Below are 16,114 nucleotides of genomic sequence, written 5' to 3' on the forward strand. Positions count from 1 at the left end.
GCAACACCCAACACTTTTGCAAGGTTCTACAACCTCCGGGTGAGACCGGTTTCATCCAGTGTAGTGGCACGCACAAGCAGGTAAGTCCGGGACAGCCGGCCAGGTGTATCGCTTGCACATAGCGCCTTTCACCTCCCCTGAGCTGAAGATGTGCGCCGTTAACTCCCAGTAGTGTTCACAAACTGTGTTCCCTGGTAGACTTCCTCCGAGCCCTGTGACAGTCGAGTTTTCGGAGAGACTCGCTGCCGGCCCAGTACACGTGCTAACTAAAGCCCTGTACTGGGGTAGGTGCTCCGCATGTGGCAGTTCTCCATAGGTAACCCCATGCAACGTATATCTTCCGCTAACGTATATCTTCCCTTTTGGCAAACTGCGTCTTCCTTGGGCAGAGGCCCCTCTGCCCCAGTCTCCATGCTTGTAGTAACTCCTCCCCTGTAGGGTAGGACCTACCATGGGACTTCTCCACATGGCATACTTCCGACATAGCTCTGCAAGACCATGTGACATATTTCCACTTAAATACCCCCCCCCCCCTCTGGGCGAGGTGTGGTCTCCGCGGTGTCCTCCCCTTGGAAGAGACACCCCCCCGACTAGACCTGGTTGGCCCAGTCGGATAATCCCCCTTTTTTTTAGGGAGTGGAAAAAAAAGGGGATAAGAGGCCACGACTGGGCTAGCCCGTCTCTATCTTTTGGGTAGTCGACTTGTCCCAAAGGGCCATTCGACACTCATAACAGTGTTGGGGGAGGTTATGTGTCGGCCTGGTGCACTGGCTATGAGGCACACAGTGGTCTGCCCGTCACACCCCACCAGTTCACGTAACACAGTTCAGCCAGTTGCGGCGTTTTGTATAGGGGCCCCTAGTGTCACTACATCGACACAACGTCGAGTGAGTGACAGATAGGGAATGTCCTGGTTACTTGTGTAACCTCCGTTCCCTGATGGAGGGAACGAGACGTTGTGTCTCTCCTGCCACAATGCTGAACTACCCACTGAAATGGCCGGACCTTGTCTCGGCTCCTCAGCATAAAACCTGAATGAGTGGTTGCATACTAGCTCCTTTTATACCCGTATGTCCGGGGGAGTGGTATGCAAATACCACTCACCAATTTTCATTGGCCTTTTATCAAAGACCAGAGGTGTCTCGGGCTCCCAAGAGTGACCCCTAGAGTCACTACATTGACACAACGTCTCGTTCTCGGAACGGAGGTTACGCAAGTAACCAGGACGTTGCTTGTCATGTAAAATAGGAGTTGGATGGCGAAAACTGTAAAAAGGAGAGACCCCATCCTTTGTCACATAATTGTGTAAAATTGTGTATCCAATAATGATGAGTTTATAATTAATAAAATGTTAAATGCCACCTATTATCTTTTCTGAAAATTCGTGTCATTTTCACTAATAGACTCTGAAAGCATCCTGCCCCTCAAAGAATAATAGTGGAAATGTTTTTGTTTTTTTATGTTGTTCATTCACTTAGTTTCCAATTTAAGCTTGTGCCAATCTCAAGTTTTCCAATCCTGCTTTAGTCTCTGTGGTCATACAGAGTATTGATCCCAAAATCCACATCAACACAGCAGGATGAATTACGGAACTTTGTATGCAAGTATACACACAATAATATGCACACATTCCCACTGTATCTTGTTCTAAAAAAGGCAATACCTTTTTATCGCTGAGGCCAGACACAGTGTCAATGTATTCCTCTTGGATCATGAAGGCAGCCAGGTTGGCAGTGTAGCTAGCCAGGAAGATGACAGCAAAGAAAGCCCAAACAAGAACCATGATCTTACTAGTGGTTCCTTTGGGGTTCTCCACTGGAACAGAGTTATTAAAGACCAGAGCCCAGAGAAGCCAGATTGACTTCCCTATTGTGAACTTAGAACCTCCCGCCTCTAATGGAATAGAAAGAAAGAAAGAAAGAAAGAAAGAACTTGTTAAGTTTCTCAAAAGTGTGGATAACTGGATTCCACCATTTCTTTTTGTTGGACTCCAGCAAAACTAAGCAGATGATGAGGTGAGAGCATTGGTGCCAGAAAAGGATGAAGAAGAGAACAAACAGAAGAAAGAAAGAAATATTAGCACAAGAGCAAAGTCTGCAGTCCTTTATTATACATTTGTGTCTAAGGAAACTGCCTGCACCACAAAAATCAAACCCACGTCCAGCCTAATAAAGAGCAGAGGTGAGCTCAGCCATTAGAACTCCTCAATAAACTCACAGAAAAAACAACAGTGCACATTTATTTTCATTACAGTAACGCTTGAGTCTACTAAAGTTTGACCTTAATTAGGTTGCGTGGATGGCTAAAAGTCGGAGAACAGCAGACTCACTCTTGCCACTCTGAAGGCTCCTGTTGTACCCCACAGGACTGAAGTACTCAAAGATGAAAACGGTCACTGCCACGACGGTCAGGCACATAACAAACATCATCACCCACACAGCAGGGCTGTAGGGCTCTAAAAGAGGGGACAGAGAGAAAGAGGAAGCAGAGAGAAATCAAACCCTTTTTTTTTCTACTTAGTTTATTTTCAAAATAAATGTTCTTAAAATTAGGATAACCTCACAGTTGTCTTAAATCCTAAAAGGTAATATATTTAATATTTTATTTAATATTATTGGGTTGTTTCAAATGTGACACATTCTATAATGTTGGATTGGATGTCGCATTGGGATGTTTATGACTTTTCAACGTTTTTGACTGTTTTGTGTTTTATGTTATTTTTATTTTCAGCTTCCAAACCATGTAAATGTTTTCACGAAATTCAAACAATAAATGTTGTTTTGAAGCTTCTTAATGTGGTGACCACTCATGCTAATTCAAATGGATGCGCTCCATAATAATAATAATAATAATAATAATAATAATAATAATAATAATGTATTTTATTTGTAATGCACTTTTTCTCATACCCAAAGCACTATAATACAGAGAAAAAAAAACACAACACCAGAGCACTCCATAGTGCTATCTCTCGTGAATCTGTGTAGAGATCTTCATAGAAACATTATTATTCATTAGCTTCCCAAAGAAAACGTCATGGTTACTGGTGTAACCTCCGTTCCCTGATGGAGGGAACGAGACGTTGGTGTCTATGTAGTGACACTAGGGGTCACTCTTGGGAGCCCGAGACACCTCTGGTCTTTGATAAAAGGCCAATGAAAATTGGCGAGTGGTATTTGCATGCCACTCCCCCGAACATACGGGTATAAAAGGAGCTGGTATGCAACCACTCATTCAGGTTTTACGCTGAGGAGCCGATATAAGGTCCGGCCATTTCAGCGGGTAGTTCAGCGTTGTGGCAGGAGGGACCAACATCTCGTTCCCTCCATCAGGGAACGGAGGTTACACCAGTAACCATGACGTTCCCTATCTGTCACTCACTCGACGTTGGTGTCGATGTAGTGACACTAGGGGTCCCTATACAAAACGCCACAAGGCTGAACTGTGTTACGTGAACTGGCGGTGTGTGGTGGGCAGACTTGCTGTGTGCCTCATAGCCAGCACACCAGGTCGACACGTAACCTCCCCCAACACAGTTATGAGTGTCGAACGGCCCTTTTTGGGGACAAGTCGACTACCCAGAGATAGAGACAGGCTTAACCCAGTCGTGGCCTCTTTCCCCTTCTCTTTTTCCACTCCCTAAAAAAGAAGGGGGGTTATCCGACTGGGCCGCCAGGTCTAGTCGGGGGTGTCCCTCCCAAGGGGAGGACACCGCGGAGACCACACCTCGCCCCAAGAGAGGGGGGGATATTTAAGTGGAAGAATACATCACATGGTCTTTCCAACCATGTGGAGAGCCTTCAAGGTAGATCCTACCCAATGGGGGAGGAGTTACTACAACATGGAGACTGAGGGGCTCTGCCCAAGGAAGACGCAGTTTGCCAGTAGGGAAACGAACTAGCGGAAGATATAGATCACATGGGGTTAGCCTTACAGGGAACCGCCACATGCGGAGCACCTACCCCAGAACCGGGCTCTTAGTTAGCGCGTGTACTGGGCCGGCAGCGAGTCTCTCCAAAAACTCAACTGCCACAGGGCTCGGAGGAAGTCAACCAGGGAACAACTTTTGTGAACACTACTGGGAATTAACAGCGCACGTCTTCAGCTCAAAAGGAGGTGGAAGGCGCTATGTGCAAGCGATACACCCGGCCGGCTATCCCGGGCTTATCCACTTGTGTTGCGTGCCACTACCTGGGACGAAACCGGTTCCACCCGGAGGTTGTAGAACCTTGCAAAGGTGTTGGGTGTTGCCCAGCCCGCTGCTCTGCAATGTCTGTTAGAGAGGCACCTCTGGCCAGGGCCCAAGAAGCCGCTACACCACGGGTAGAATGGGCTCGTAGCCCTACCGGGGGCGGCATGTTTTGGGCGAGACATGCCATAGTTATAGCGTCAATGAGCCAGTGGGCGATCCTCTGCTTGGAGACAGTGCTTCCTTTCCGCTGTGCACCAAAGCAGACAAAGAGCTGCTCAGAGATTCTAAAGCTCTGCGTGCGATCCAAATAGATGCGTAAAGCGCGCACCGGACACAGCAACGACAGGGCTAGGTCTGCCTCCTCCTGGGGCAGCGCTTGCAGGTTCACCACCTGGTCCCTAAAAGGAGTGGTGGGAACCTTGGGCACATAGCCCGGTCGGGGGTCTCAGGATCACGTGAGAATAGCCTGGACTGAACTCCAGGCACGTTTCGCTGACAGAGAACGCTTTCAGGTCACCTACCCTCTTGATGGAAGTGAGCGCAGTCAGGAGGGCAGTCTTCAAGGAGAGTGCCTTAAGCCCGGCTGACTGCAAAACTCAAAGGGGGCTCTCTGTAGACCCTGAAAAACTACAGAGGTCCGATGAGGGAACAAGGCATGGCCTGGAGGGATTCAGCCTCCTGGCGCCTCTTAGGAACCTGATGATCAGATCATGCTTCCCTAAGGACTTACCGTCTACTGCGTCATGGTGTGCTGCTATGGCAGCAACGTACACCTTCAAGGTGGAAGGGGACAGCCTCCCTTCCAACCTCTCTTGCAGGAAGGAAAGCACTGATCTGACTGCGCACCTCTGGGGGTCTTCCTGATGGGAAGAACACCACTTAGCGAACAGACACCACTTAAAGGCATACAGGCGCCTCGTAGAGGGAGCCCTAGCCTGAGTGAATGTGTCTACCACCGCAGGTGGGAGACAGCTTAGGTCTTCCGCGTCCCGTCCAGGGGCCAGACATGGAGATTCCAGAGGTCTGGGCGCGGGTGCCGGATGGTGCCCCTTCCCTGAGAAAGAAGGGCCTTCCTCAGGGGAATTTGCCCGGGGGAGCTGTCACGAGGAGCGTGAGGTCCGAGCACCACGTCTGGGCGGGCCAGTAGGGTGCTTACCAGGACGACCTTCTCCTCGTCCTCTCTGACCTTGCACAGGGTCTGTGCGAGCAGGCTCACTGGGGAAAACGCATATTTGCGAATGCCAGGGGACCAGCTGTGTGCCAGCGCGTCTATGCCGAGGAAGGCCTCGGTGAGGGCGTACCAGAGCGGGCAGTGGGAGGATTCTTGGGAGGCGAACAGGTGCACCTGTGCCTGACTGAATCGACTCCAAATCAGCTGGACCACCTGAAGGTGGAGTCTCCACTCTCCCTTGAGGGTAACCTGTTGTTACGGCGCGTCCGCCGAAGTGTTGAGGTTGCCCGGGATGTGAGTGGCTTGCAGCGACTTGGTGCTGCTAACTCCGTTGGAGGAGACGGCGGGCGAGTTATGACATACAGCGGGAGCGCAGACCGCCTTGGCGGTTGACATATGCTACCGCTGCCGTGCTGTCTGTCCGAACTAGCACGTGCTTGCCCTGGATCAACGGCCGGAACCTCCGCAGGGCGAGCAGAATTGCCAGTAACTCGAGGCAGTTGATGTGCCAATGCAGCTGCGGACCCGTCTAGAGGCCGGCGGCTGCGTGCCCGTTGCCAACAGCGCCCCAGCCCATTTTGGAGGCGTCTGTCGTGACCACGACGCGCCTGGAGACCAGTTCTAGCGGAACACCTGCTCGTGGAAACGAGAGGTCAGTCCAAGGGCTGAAAAGACGGTGACAGACCGACGTAATGGCCACGTGGTGTGTCCCGTGGCGCCATGCCCGTCTCGGGACTCGAGTCTGGAGCCAGTGCTGAAGCGGCCTCATATGCATCAACCCGAGCGGGGTGGCCACCGCCGAGGACGCCATATGCCCCAGGAGCCTCTGAAAATGTTTCAGTGGAACCGCTGTTTTCTGTTTGAACGCCTTCAAGCACCGACTGGGCGCGCTCGTTCGTAAGGTGCGCCGTCAAGGAGACTGAGTCCAACTTCAAACCGAGAAAAGAGATGCTCTGAACCCCGGTTGGCACCTTGAGCTTGCTTTTTTCCCAGCTGACCCGAAGCCCTAGTCGGCTGAGGTGTGAGAGCACCAGGTCCCTGTGTGCGCATAACCCATCTCGAGAGTGAGCTAGGATTAGCCAGTCGTCGAGATAGTTGAGAATGCGAATGCCCACCTCCCTTAACGGGGCAAGGGCAGCCTCTGCGATCTTCGTAAAGATGCGAGGAGACAGGGACAGGCCGAAAGGGAGGACCGCAGGAAGGGTCTGTGTCGAGGAAGGATCGAGACGTGAAAGTACGCATCCTTCGGGTCTACCACCGCGAACCAATCTTGATGCCGGACGCTCGCTAGAATGCGTCTTTCGAGAGCTCATCACTTTCGCAGGCTCCGAATAAGAGGTCGAACTCACCGTGAGACGAGCCGGCGGACTCACCCGGAAGCCCGATCGGGGCAGACGAGCGTGCTGGGGAATGGGAGGTCCGCGGGGGGATACCCGGCGGAGGCGGTCCCATTGGGGTCCCCAAATCGCCCCCAGTGCTAGCCGCGCTGGCCTCAAACCCGTGGGTAAAAGGACCGAGGGGGGAGCCTCTGGGGTGGCTCGCTTCCTTACGAAGGCGAGCCGCGACCGCAACGTTGCCATGGACACATTCTCGCAATGAGAATGTGACCATCCACGAACGCTGTCTCCGCGTGAGCAGTGCCCAGACACGAAAGACAGTGATCGTGACCGTTAGAAGGCGAGAGATAACGAGCACAACCAGGAATAACACACAATCGGAAAAACAACTTTAAAAAGACGCGTCTTTAAAAAGACGTTCCGTGTGTGCGCTCTTTTAGAGAAATATATACTCTTTTAGAGGGGAAAAATGCTCTTTCAGAAAATATACTCTCTAGTTTTTCTGCCGAAGTGCCCAGGGGCATTCTCTGCAGTGCACCAGTGCAGAGGAGGGAGAAGCCGCTGAAATGCACCGTCAGATCCAGCAGGTGAATGAACAGTAGTATTCAGCTCAATGAGCATGACCGTTCGGCTCCGAAGAGAAAATCTGAATGAGTGGTTGCATACCAGCTCCTTTTATACCCGTATGTTCGGGGGAGTGGCATGCAAATACCACTTGCCAATTTTCATTGGCCTTTTATCAAAGACCAGAGGTGTCTCGGGCTCCCAAGAGTGACCCCTAGTGTCACTACATCAACACCAACGTCGAGTGAGTGACAGATAGGGAACTTTTTCCTTGCAGAAATTTCCTCAACAAGAACCTCTTGTCTACTGTTTTTGTTCATTTTCCTTTCCTCCATGTAAAATTAAAAGTTATCAAAAGGTTACCAGCAAGTAAATTCTCCTTTTACAGGTAATGTCGATAAACTGACACATCTCACGCACTTTACATTAAAAAAATTATTCTTAAAATTTTTCCTAAGAACTTTCTTAATTTTTTCTTAAGAACATTTTCATAAATTCAGACCCAGAAATCAAGTAATAATATTAATATCAGGGGTGTAGCAACCAATTTCTTTAGAAAATATTGTACAGTATTTTATTTTTAATTTTAATGCATAAACAGTAATACTACTACGGCTTTGCCTTTCACAGTTTGTGCGCTAAGCCACTGACAGAAAGTAAACTACCTGAGGAGAGAATATGTAAGTAACAGAAGTCATCTTTTTTTTTTTAAACCTAGACCTAATTATTCACTTACAGTACGTATATGCCACAAATTACAGTACGTGACAGATGTTTCTGGAAAGTTTTGTTCTGGAAAGTGTATCCATAGCAACTAGGTATTTAAAACCATGTCATACTTGTGAAATGAAGCTGATGAGATTTATAATTTGCCTTCCACCCCACCACTTTCTGATCGTTTTACACCCCTGTTAAATTCACACTGATCAGCCACAACATTAAAACCACTTGCCTAATATTGTGTAGGTCCCCCTTGTGCTGCCAAAACAGCACCAACCCGCATCTCAGAATAGCATTCTGAGATGCTATTCTTCTCATCACAATTGTACAGAGTGGTTATCTGAGTTACCATAGACTTTGTCAGTTCGAACCAGTCTGGCCATTCTCTGTTGACCTCTCTCATCAACAAGGCATTTCCGTCCACAGAACTGCCGCTCACTGGATGTTTTTTGTCACAGTCTCTAGAATTTACTCAGAATGGTGCCAAAAACAAAAAACATCCGTAACCTCTGTTCCCTGATGGAGAAAATGAGACATTGTGTTGATGTAGTGACACTAGGGGTCACTCTTGAGAGCCCAAAACACCTCTGCTTTTTTGAAAAAAGGCCAATGAGAATTGACAAGTGGAATTTGCATGCCACACCCACGGACATATGGGTATAAAAGGAGCTGGTATGCAACCACTCATTCAGGTTTTGTGCTGAGGAGCCGAGACCAGGTCCCGGCCATTTCAGCGGGTAGTTCAGAATTGTGGCAAGAGGGACACAACGTCTCGTTCCCTCCATCAGGGAACGGAGGTTACGAAAGTAACCAGAACGTTCCCTATCTGTCGCTCACTCGAAGTTGTGTCGATGTAGTGACACTAGTGGTCCCTATACAAAATGCCACAACTAGCTGAACTGTGTCACGTGAACTGGCGGTGTGTGATGGGCAGACTGCTGTGTGCCTCGTAGCCAGCACACCAGGCCATCACGTAACCTCCTCCAACGCTCTTATGAGCGTCGAACGGTCCATCAGGAACAAGTCGACTGCCCAACTATAGGGACAGGCTAGCCCAGCCGAGGCCTCTTTTCCCTCTCTTTTCTCCCCAAAAAGAGTGGAATTTGTTAATTGACTGGGAGCCATAAGTGTCTGCATCAGGGGGTGTCCCTCCCAAGGGGAAGACACCGTGGAGACCACACCCCACCCAAAAGGGGGGGGGGGGTATTTTGAGTGGAATACATCACATGGTCTTACCGAGTCTTGTCGGAAGTATGTCATGTGGAGAGGTCCCATGGTAGGTCCTACCCAAAGGGGGAGGAGTTTCTACAAAGCATGGCGACCAGGGGCAGATGGACCACTAACCAAAGAAGACGCAGTTTACCGACGGAAACGATTTTGCAGAAAATATCACATGGGGTTGCCTTCGGGGAATCATTGCATGTGGAGCACCTACCTCAGTACAGGGCCTCATTAGTGCACTTACTGAGCCGGCAGCGAGTTTCTCCGCAAACTCAACTGCCACAGAGCTAAGGAGGAAAGTCATCCAGGGATCACAGTCTGTGAACACTACTGGGAGTCAAGAGTGCACGTCTTCCCCTCAAGGGAGGGGAAAGGTGCTATGAGCAAGCGGTACACCTGGCCAGTTGTCCTGGAGCTTACCTGCTTGTGCCTGCCACAACTTGGGACGAGACCGGCTCAACCCGGAGATTGTAGAACCTCGCAATGATGTTGGGTCAACTCTAGCCCGACGTTCGCGGTCGCCTGGGAAAGCACGTCCGTCATTTCCGCGTCGGCGTGAGACTGGGCGACCGTTCCCCGAAGGGTCGCCCAGTCTCACGCCGACGCGGAAATGACGGATGAGCCCGCTCTCCGATGCTGCACTCGATAACTCATTGTCTTCCGGAGCTCCGAATGAGAAGTCGAACTCGCGCTGAGACGAGCCGCCGGTCACGTGTGAGAGCCTGATCAGGGCAAGCGAGCATGCTGGGGAATGGGAGGTCCGTGGGGGGGATACCCGGCAGAGGTGGTCCCATTGATATCCCCAAATCGCCCCCAGTGCTAACCGACGCAGCCTCAAACCCGTAGGTAGAAGGAACGGTGCGGGGTACCCTCGATGGCAGAGCGGCCAGGGGGCATTCTGTGATCCCCCAGGTGGACAAGGCGCTCGCGGTGCACTTGTGTCCACAGAGCGCCACCACCTGGCGTGGGCGCCCGAGACTCGCATCCAGGGCCTGTAGATTTATGTCGTCCCTGAAGGCTAGAGCCAACAGAGCGCCTTGTCCACCTGGGCCGGGTATCCCCCCCCTTAAGAAAGCAAGCCGCGACCGCAACATTGCCATGGTCATATTCTCGCAATGAGGATAACAACCGCAACCAGGAATAACACACAAACAGAAAGGCATCTTTAAAAAGATGCATCTTTAAAAAGACGTTCCGTGTGTGCCGCTCTTTCAGAAAGAAAATATACTCTTTTAGAATATACTCTTTTAAATGTTCTGCCGAAGCACCCAGGGGCGTTCTCTGCAAACCACAGATGAAGAGGGGGAGAAGCCGCTGAAATGCGCCGTAAGATCCAGCAGAGTGAGGTGAATGAATTCGGCGGATGAATTCAGCTCAATGAATAGAACTGCTGGGCTCCGAAGAGAAAATCTGAATGAGTGGTTGCATACCAGCTCCTTTTATACCCGTGTGTCCGGGGGAGTGGCATGCAAATTCCACTCGCCAATTCTCATTGGCCTTTTTTCAAAAAAGCAGAGGTGTTTGGGGCTCCCAAAAGTGACCCCTAGTGTCACTACATCGACACAATGTCGAGTGAGTGACAGATAGGGAAGCGGTAGTTCCGTGGATGGAATGCCATTCTGAGATGCGGGTTGGCGCTGTTTTGGCGGCACGAGGGGGACCTACACAATATTAGGCAGGTGGTTTTAATGTTGAGGCTGATTGGTGTATATAAATAAAAACACCTTCAAATAAAAATAAAAACAAAGTGCAGCATCAAGTCGTGTGAAAGAATGCTGATTTAGTGCTTCTCACTGAACTGTGATAAATTTCTGTTTTGAAAGGGAACTGTATGTCTGATTGATGAGCTGTAAAATGATACGCACCAATACCTGGAAAGTCGTACATCATAATCACATGCAGCAGAGGCTGATTAAAGTCAAATATGATGAAGCATTATGGCTCTTACAAGATGCAAACTCACCAAGAAAGGCAGAAGGAGAGACGGTTCCATTACTACGAGAAACCATGACGCTGATGCCTGTCTCCACAAAGGGCACAGAGAAGTCCACGACCTCCGACCTCTCCTCGTTGATAGTGAGGGAGCCGATAGCCATGTCTGCCCGCTTGTATACCACCTAGTGAACAGAAGGCAATGAGGAGCTTTTTTAATATTTATTTTTGACTTTCCCACATTTATATATGGGTAGTTGATGCATAACATATTTGTGGACTTTTTATTTTAATCAACATCAGGATTTTGCTTTAAAATTTGATCTTAGGTCCTGTAAATGGTTGCTATTTTGATGTTTTTATCAACTTTTTACCTTCACTAGTTCCTTTTAAATGGTCCTGCAGTGTTACAAATGCATTTTTAAAAGTACAAATATTCCATGTACAGTGTAGTCCTTCAATTTACACCATAAAGCTGCATGCATAATAATAAGGCTATTATTAAAACCTTTAAAGGAAATGTACTGGTCACATTTAACCACAAATCAATACAAAAAAATATGATATTATATTTAATTATAAGATTTTTTTTGCATTGTAACATTAATTTCAGGACACATAAGCACATTTTACCCCCAATTCTCATTACCATAACACATCTGGATGTTTTACTTTTACTGTTCACATTATTTTCAATGATGATTCTTATTATTGTAACACAGTAATTTTTTGACTGTAACAGTAAATTATTAGGCAATTCTCAATTAAATTAAGAGATGCAACTTCTTGGAGAGTGTTTTGCATGATGATAACTTGCTGTGCTTAACAGTGAATAGCAGTCAGCACAGTAAACCCCTCTGCAAGAGGTTTCATCTCTTTAATGCTTTAGGTTTAGTCCTTTTATGTGCTGCTGTTACAGCAATCAAAGCGCCGCATCAACAATATATTTCAAGACGATAACTGTCGGATGTTAAATCCTCTGCTGTGAGTAATACTCCCGTATTTGTGAGGTGATTAAAATCTTTTGCAGATTCTGTCTGACACTGCTTAAATAAATAGTTGCAGTTAGAAAGGTTAAACTACTTGATGTCATGAACTAGATGTGTACCCACAATATTATTTTGCATTTCTGCGCTTTTGAATTAGCAGCAATGAACAGCGATGAAACACTCTGGTTACAATGAAGTGCGTCATTTTGCACATCACTAATGGCCACATTCTCACAGCAGCAGAATACAGTTGTCAGGCCTGTTTTGAGTGCTTAATACGGTTGCGCTCACACACAGGATGGTTATTTATGAGTGTGACAACCGCATTCTAAAACCGAACAGACACCCACAAATTCTCAAGACTCAACCGCATTCTTGGCAAACCTGTGCTGTGTGAACGGAACCGTATTGGACAACTAGTCGTTAGTCACGTCATATATTGTGAGAGACACACTACACTGTACACGTGCGTGTCTCGTATGTTTCATGTGAGATATGAGCTATGTGTCATCCGAATATCCAACCGCTGTTTTCCAATGGCTGCTCACGGGCGCAAGGCATACAACACAAAAGCTGGGCTCTGCACGTGGTTAAAAAGTATTCAAAGCTGCTGTCGGTTAATTATGATAAAATGGATGAACTTTCGCCTCATTTGGACTTGTTTATTTAATAATGCAGAGTCAATTGTGAAAAGACATGCCAGTGTCATTGATGTCGCCATCTTTAATATGTACTTCAGACACTGTCACTGTGGATACAGCTGTTAGAATACGGTTGTGACTTCAGTTGTTCATTTATACAGACAGTATTCAAGCCGCTACTATAAGATTTTGTATGAACAGGACATTTCAAGACTCATACCTGTAAACAAATGCAGTTGTCAATCCCAAACACTGACACGTAGTGTGAACGTAGCCAATGAGAACCACTCATCCACTAGGCCATGGCTCCAACAGACATGTATGTTTTAATGCAGTTCCTCTACACTTAATTGAATAAACACAACTGACTGCATTCAAGTGAATTATTTAAATATGCATCAAAACTAGACATCCAAAATAGAACTATCAAGAACTGGGCTCTTGATGTTATTCAACAAAGGAGAGTCCACAGCGTGAAATCAACAATTTGCCTGAACACAGGGGCCATATGCGTGTGTGTGTAACGTGGTCTATCTGCAAATTTAGAGAACCTCTTCAAGCCTCCATTTCTAATTAATATTCATTCCACGTACTGGCCGCATTCCAGTATCCATAAATTGGTCGGGCAGATAGTGTAGTAAGAAGGCTGCACACATAGATGCTACAGGAGGCAGGTTATCCATCTCTAGACAGTATACCCCATACAGAGAGAAAGCATGTCCAGGAATACCAAAAAGGAGAGACAATATTAACATCTTTACTTTCCAGTGCAGCTCTTTTTTCTCTTTGCATTCTGTTTTATATTCCTGAATGATGTGAAAAGCTCATGATGCAGAGGAATGGGATTTATGGCGACTATGCAGAGTTGAGTCACTGCCTAAAGTCATCCAGGTTACAAGCTTTTCCAAAGCTCCTTTGACAGCTTGAATACTGCACTGATTTCAAAGAGATGTGCACCTGCACATACAGTATGTGTGTGTATCTGCGATGGAAAGGGGATTGTTTAGGTAGTAAAATTTGCACTCTACATCTGAGGCATAGCAAAAGGTTTTGAGTGAGCCTGCATGTCCGTTGGTCTGCCGAGACTGTGGAAAGAACATAGATCAAGTTGTCTTGAGTGAGCTGCAGCCCTGAACCTGCTGCAGGCCAGCATGCCGCACAGGGGAAATGTGGACCTGTCGTAGATAGAAGATCAAAGCTCCTCACACACACACTCACACACACACACATGCTAGCAGCCTGAGAAAATAACCCTTAGCACTGCGCCTTCAGGGGCTGTGCTGACAGCTGATTGGCCAAGGATCAAAATATGCAGAAAAGAGACCAGGATCAAGCAAGGGAGAGAGAAAGAAAAATGGTCAAAGAAAAAGAGACACCGTAGAGACTGAAGTAGAAAAAAATGAGAAGGGAGAAGGAAGCAGAGGTGGAGAAAGAGAGAAAGAAAAACATGTACGAAAACGTGAGTAATATTAAGTCCAGAAGAGTGTAGATGAAGAAGGAATGAGACAGTGAAAAAGCTGTTTCTATTCCCTAGCAACTGTCTCGAACAGGCGTCACTCAGGGGTGTGAGCACCACAGCGGGGTGTCTCTCTCAAAACAACAACCTCCTGTCTGTCTCACACACAAACACACTCATTGTTTGCTGATTTCAGGGCTCTGTCTTGGATACCTCTGCATTCCTGTATGTGAATACGTGTGAACCATTAGTCAAATTCCTCAGCGCTGTGTTAAAAGGGTTCAGAGTGTTTCAGTAGTCCTTGTGGCCGGCAGATACGGGTGGGAATTCAGTCCTCAAAGACGGCAACAAGTAACTTCTACGTAACATCACATACCACACTGGAATAACAGGTTCAAACCCTTTATATAGCAAGACAACATGTCTGATGCTCTCATTGTTTTTGCAGCGCAACTTCTTTAAAAACACACTGTACCAAGACTTCGTCTATCCCATAATCCTAGTGTTTGATAATCATGAGAGCTAATAAAAATGGGAATAGCAGCCTTGCCTTTAATCTGTAGTCCTCTCTCTACCTAACACCCATATTTACTAAATATGCAAGTGCAGTCTTCTCAGTGATATCGCTGACGGTGCATCCAGGGCACTTGCTCATCAGTCCAGTGGATAAGTAGAGGGGCTGATGGGAATACAAGAAATATGGCCGGTTTACAGTAGGCGCAAGTAGTAAAAAGCTTCACTCACCTCTCCCACCATCCCGTTCCAAACACCGTCAATCTTTTTCCCATGTTTCCCATTTGTCACCAAGTAGAGGTCATAGGTGAAGCCCACAATTCTGGCCAACCGCTTGAGGATGTCGATGCAGAAGCCCTTGCAGCACTGTTTCATGGGTGCCACCCCTTCCTGAAGGGCACTGTAATTAAAGAAAAAGAGTGTTCATGTGTGTCAACAAAATCCATCAGTTATTCCCAGGGCCGGCCCTGTCATTTTCGGGTCCCTACACAGATTTTCAAAATGGGGCCCCCCTACCTACAACTACAGCTAACCAAACACACCCAATATCAAGCAAGCTTAAACTGTGCAAATAAATCAATTAATTCAAAATATAAACCTTAAAAATGCAAAACTATCAACTGTAGATTATTAGCACAGGTATACGTAACTGCTTCAGAAGTACAAAAATTAAAGAATATAATTTTTTTAACAAACCAGACATCAAATAACATGCACAAATTAACAAATATCTTGAAATTTCAAGACTGTGCGAAAGAACAAGAAATAATTAAATTACCAAATTAAGGTAAGGTAGATTCTATTTACACTTACTGTAAATAGTGGCATATACTATTTGCACCCTGATGTAAATTGTGGCAGATACGATTTGCACAGCAGTGTTTTCTAAAACAGTATATAATATAACAATATACTGTATTTAGTGTATGTAGTATTTGTATTGTGACGGAATACATCGCTGACAAAGGGACGAAACGCACTGCCTTTGCAGAGCATGGCTCTAGAGACACCGGTCTCTTCTCCGTGCGAGCGTCATGATCCTCGCTCTTCGCCGGCCTGTAAAATGCCGAATAGCTGAAGAAAGCCGCCTCCCATGCTTACCGGACCAGGAAAAGCGCTCGTGCGGCCGACCGCCCCATCTCTGCACTGCCCAACCTTCAGTGAGCCCTCCGATCATAGCGAGGACATCGGGTTTTACTTTTAGTTACATCACACTTCCCTAAGACATTTTATTTATACCTTGTGTGCTAATTTTCATTTAAATTGAACAACTCTCCGACAGCGTACATCCACTGTCTATCTTCAATTTCATGGGATGGATATGGGGAGCAGAGTGAATCTGGCAAAAGGCAGGCTCGATCTCTGGTCATCCGCACTG

The 16,114-nt window shown here is 47.3% G+C and overlaps 1 protein-coding gene across 1 annotated transcript in view; it reads right to left on the minus strand.

Annotated features, from left to right (window-relative positions):
• LOC127453789 (glutamate receptor ionotropic, NMDA 2D-like) overlaps positions 1-16,114 on the minus strand; it is a gene marked incomplete at its 5' end in the record, with an annotated part of 82,720 nt that overhangs the window by 16,251 nt on the left and 50,355 nt on the right. Inside the window, 4 exons of the mRNA XM_051720485.1 lie at positions 1,664-1,893; positions 2,330-2,455; positions 11,169-11,322; positions 14,968-15,136. Of these exons, the coding sequence (XP_051576445.1) occupies positions 1,664-1,893; positions 2,330-2,455; positions 11,169-11,322; positions 14,968-15,136 (679 nt within the window). The remainder of the gene's footprint in view (positions 1-1,663; positions 1,894-2,329; positions 2,456-11,168; positions 11,323-14,967; positions 15,137-16,114) is intronic.

Source organism: Myxocyprinus asiaticus, chromosome 16, assembly GCF_019703515.2.
Source record: "Myxocyprinus asiaticus isolate MX2 ecotype Aquarium Trade chromosome 16, UBuf_Myxa_2, whole genome shotgun sequence".
Lineage (NCBI taxonomy): Eukaryota > Metazoa > Chordata > Actinopteri > Cypriniformes > Catostomidae > Myxocyprinus > Myxocyprinus asiaticus.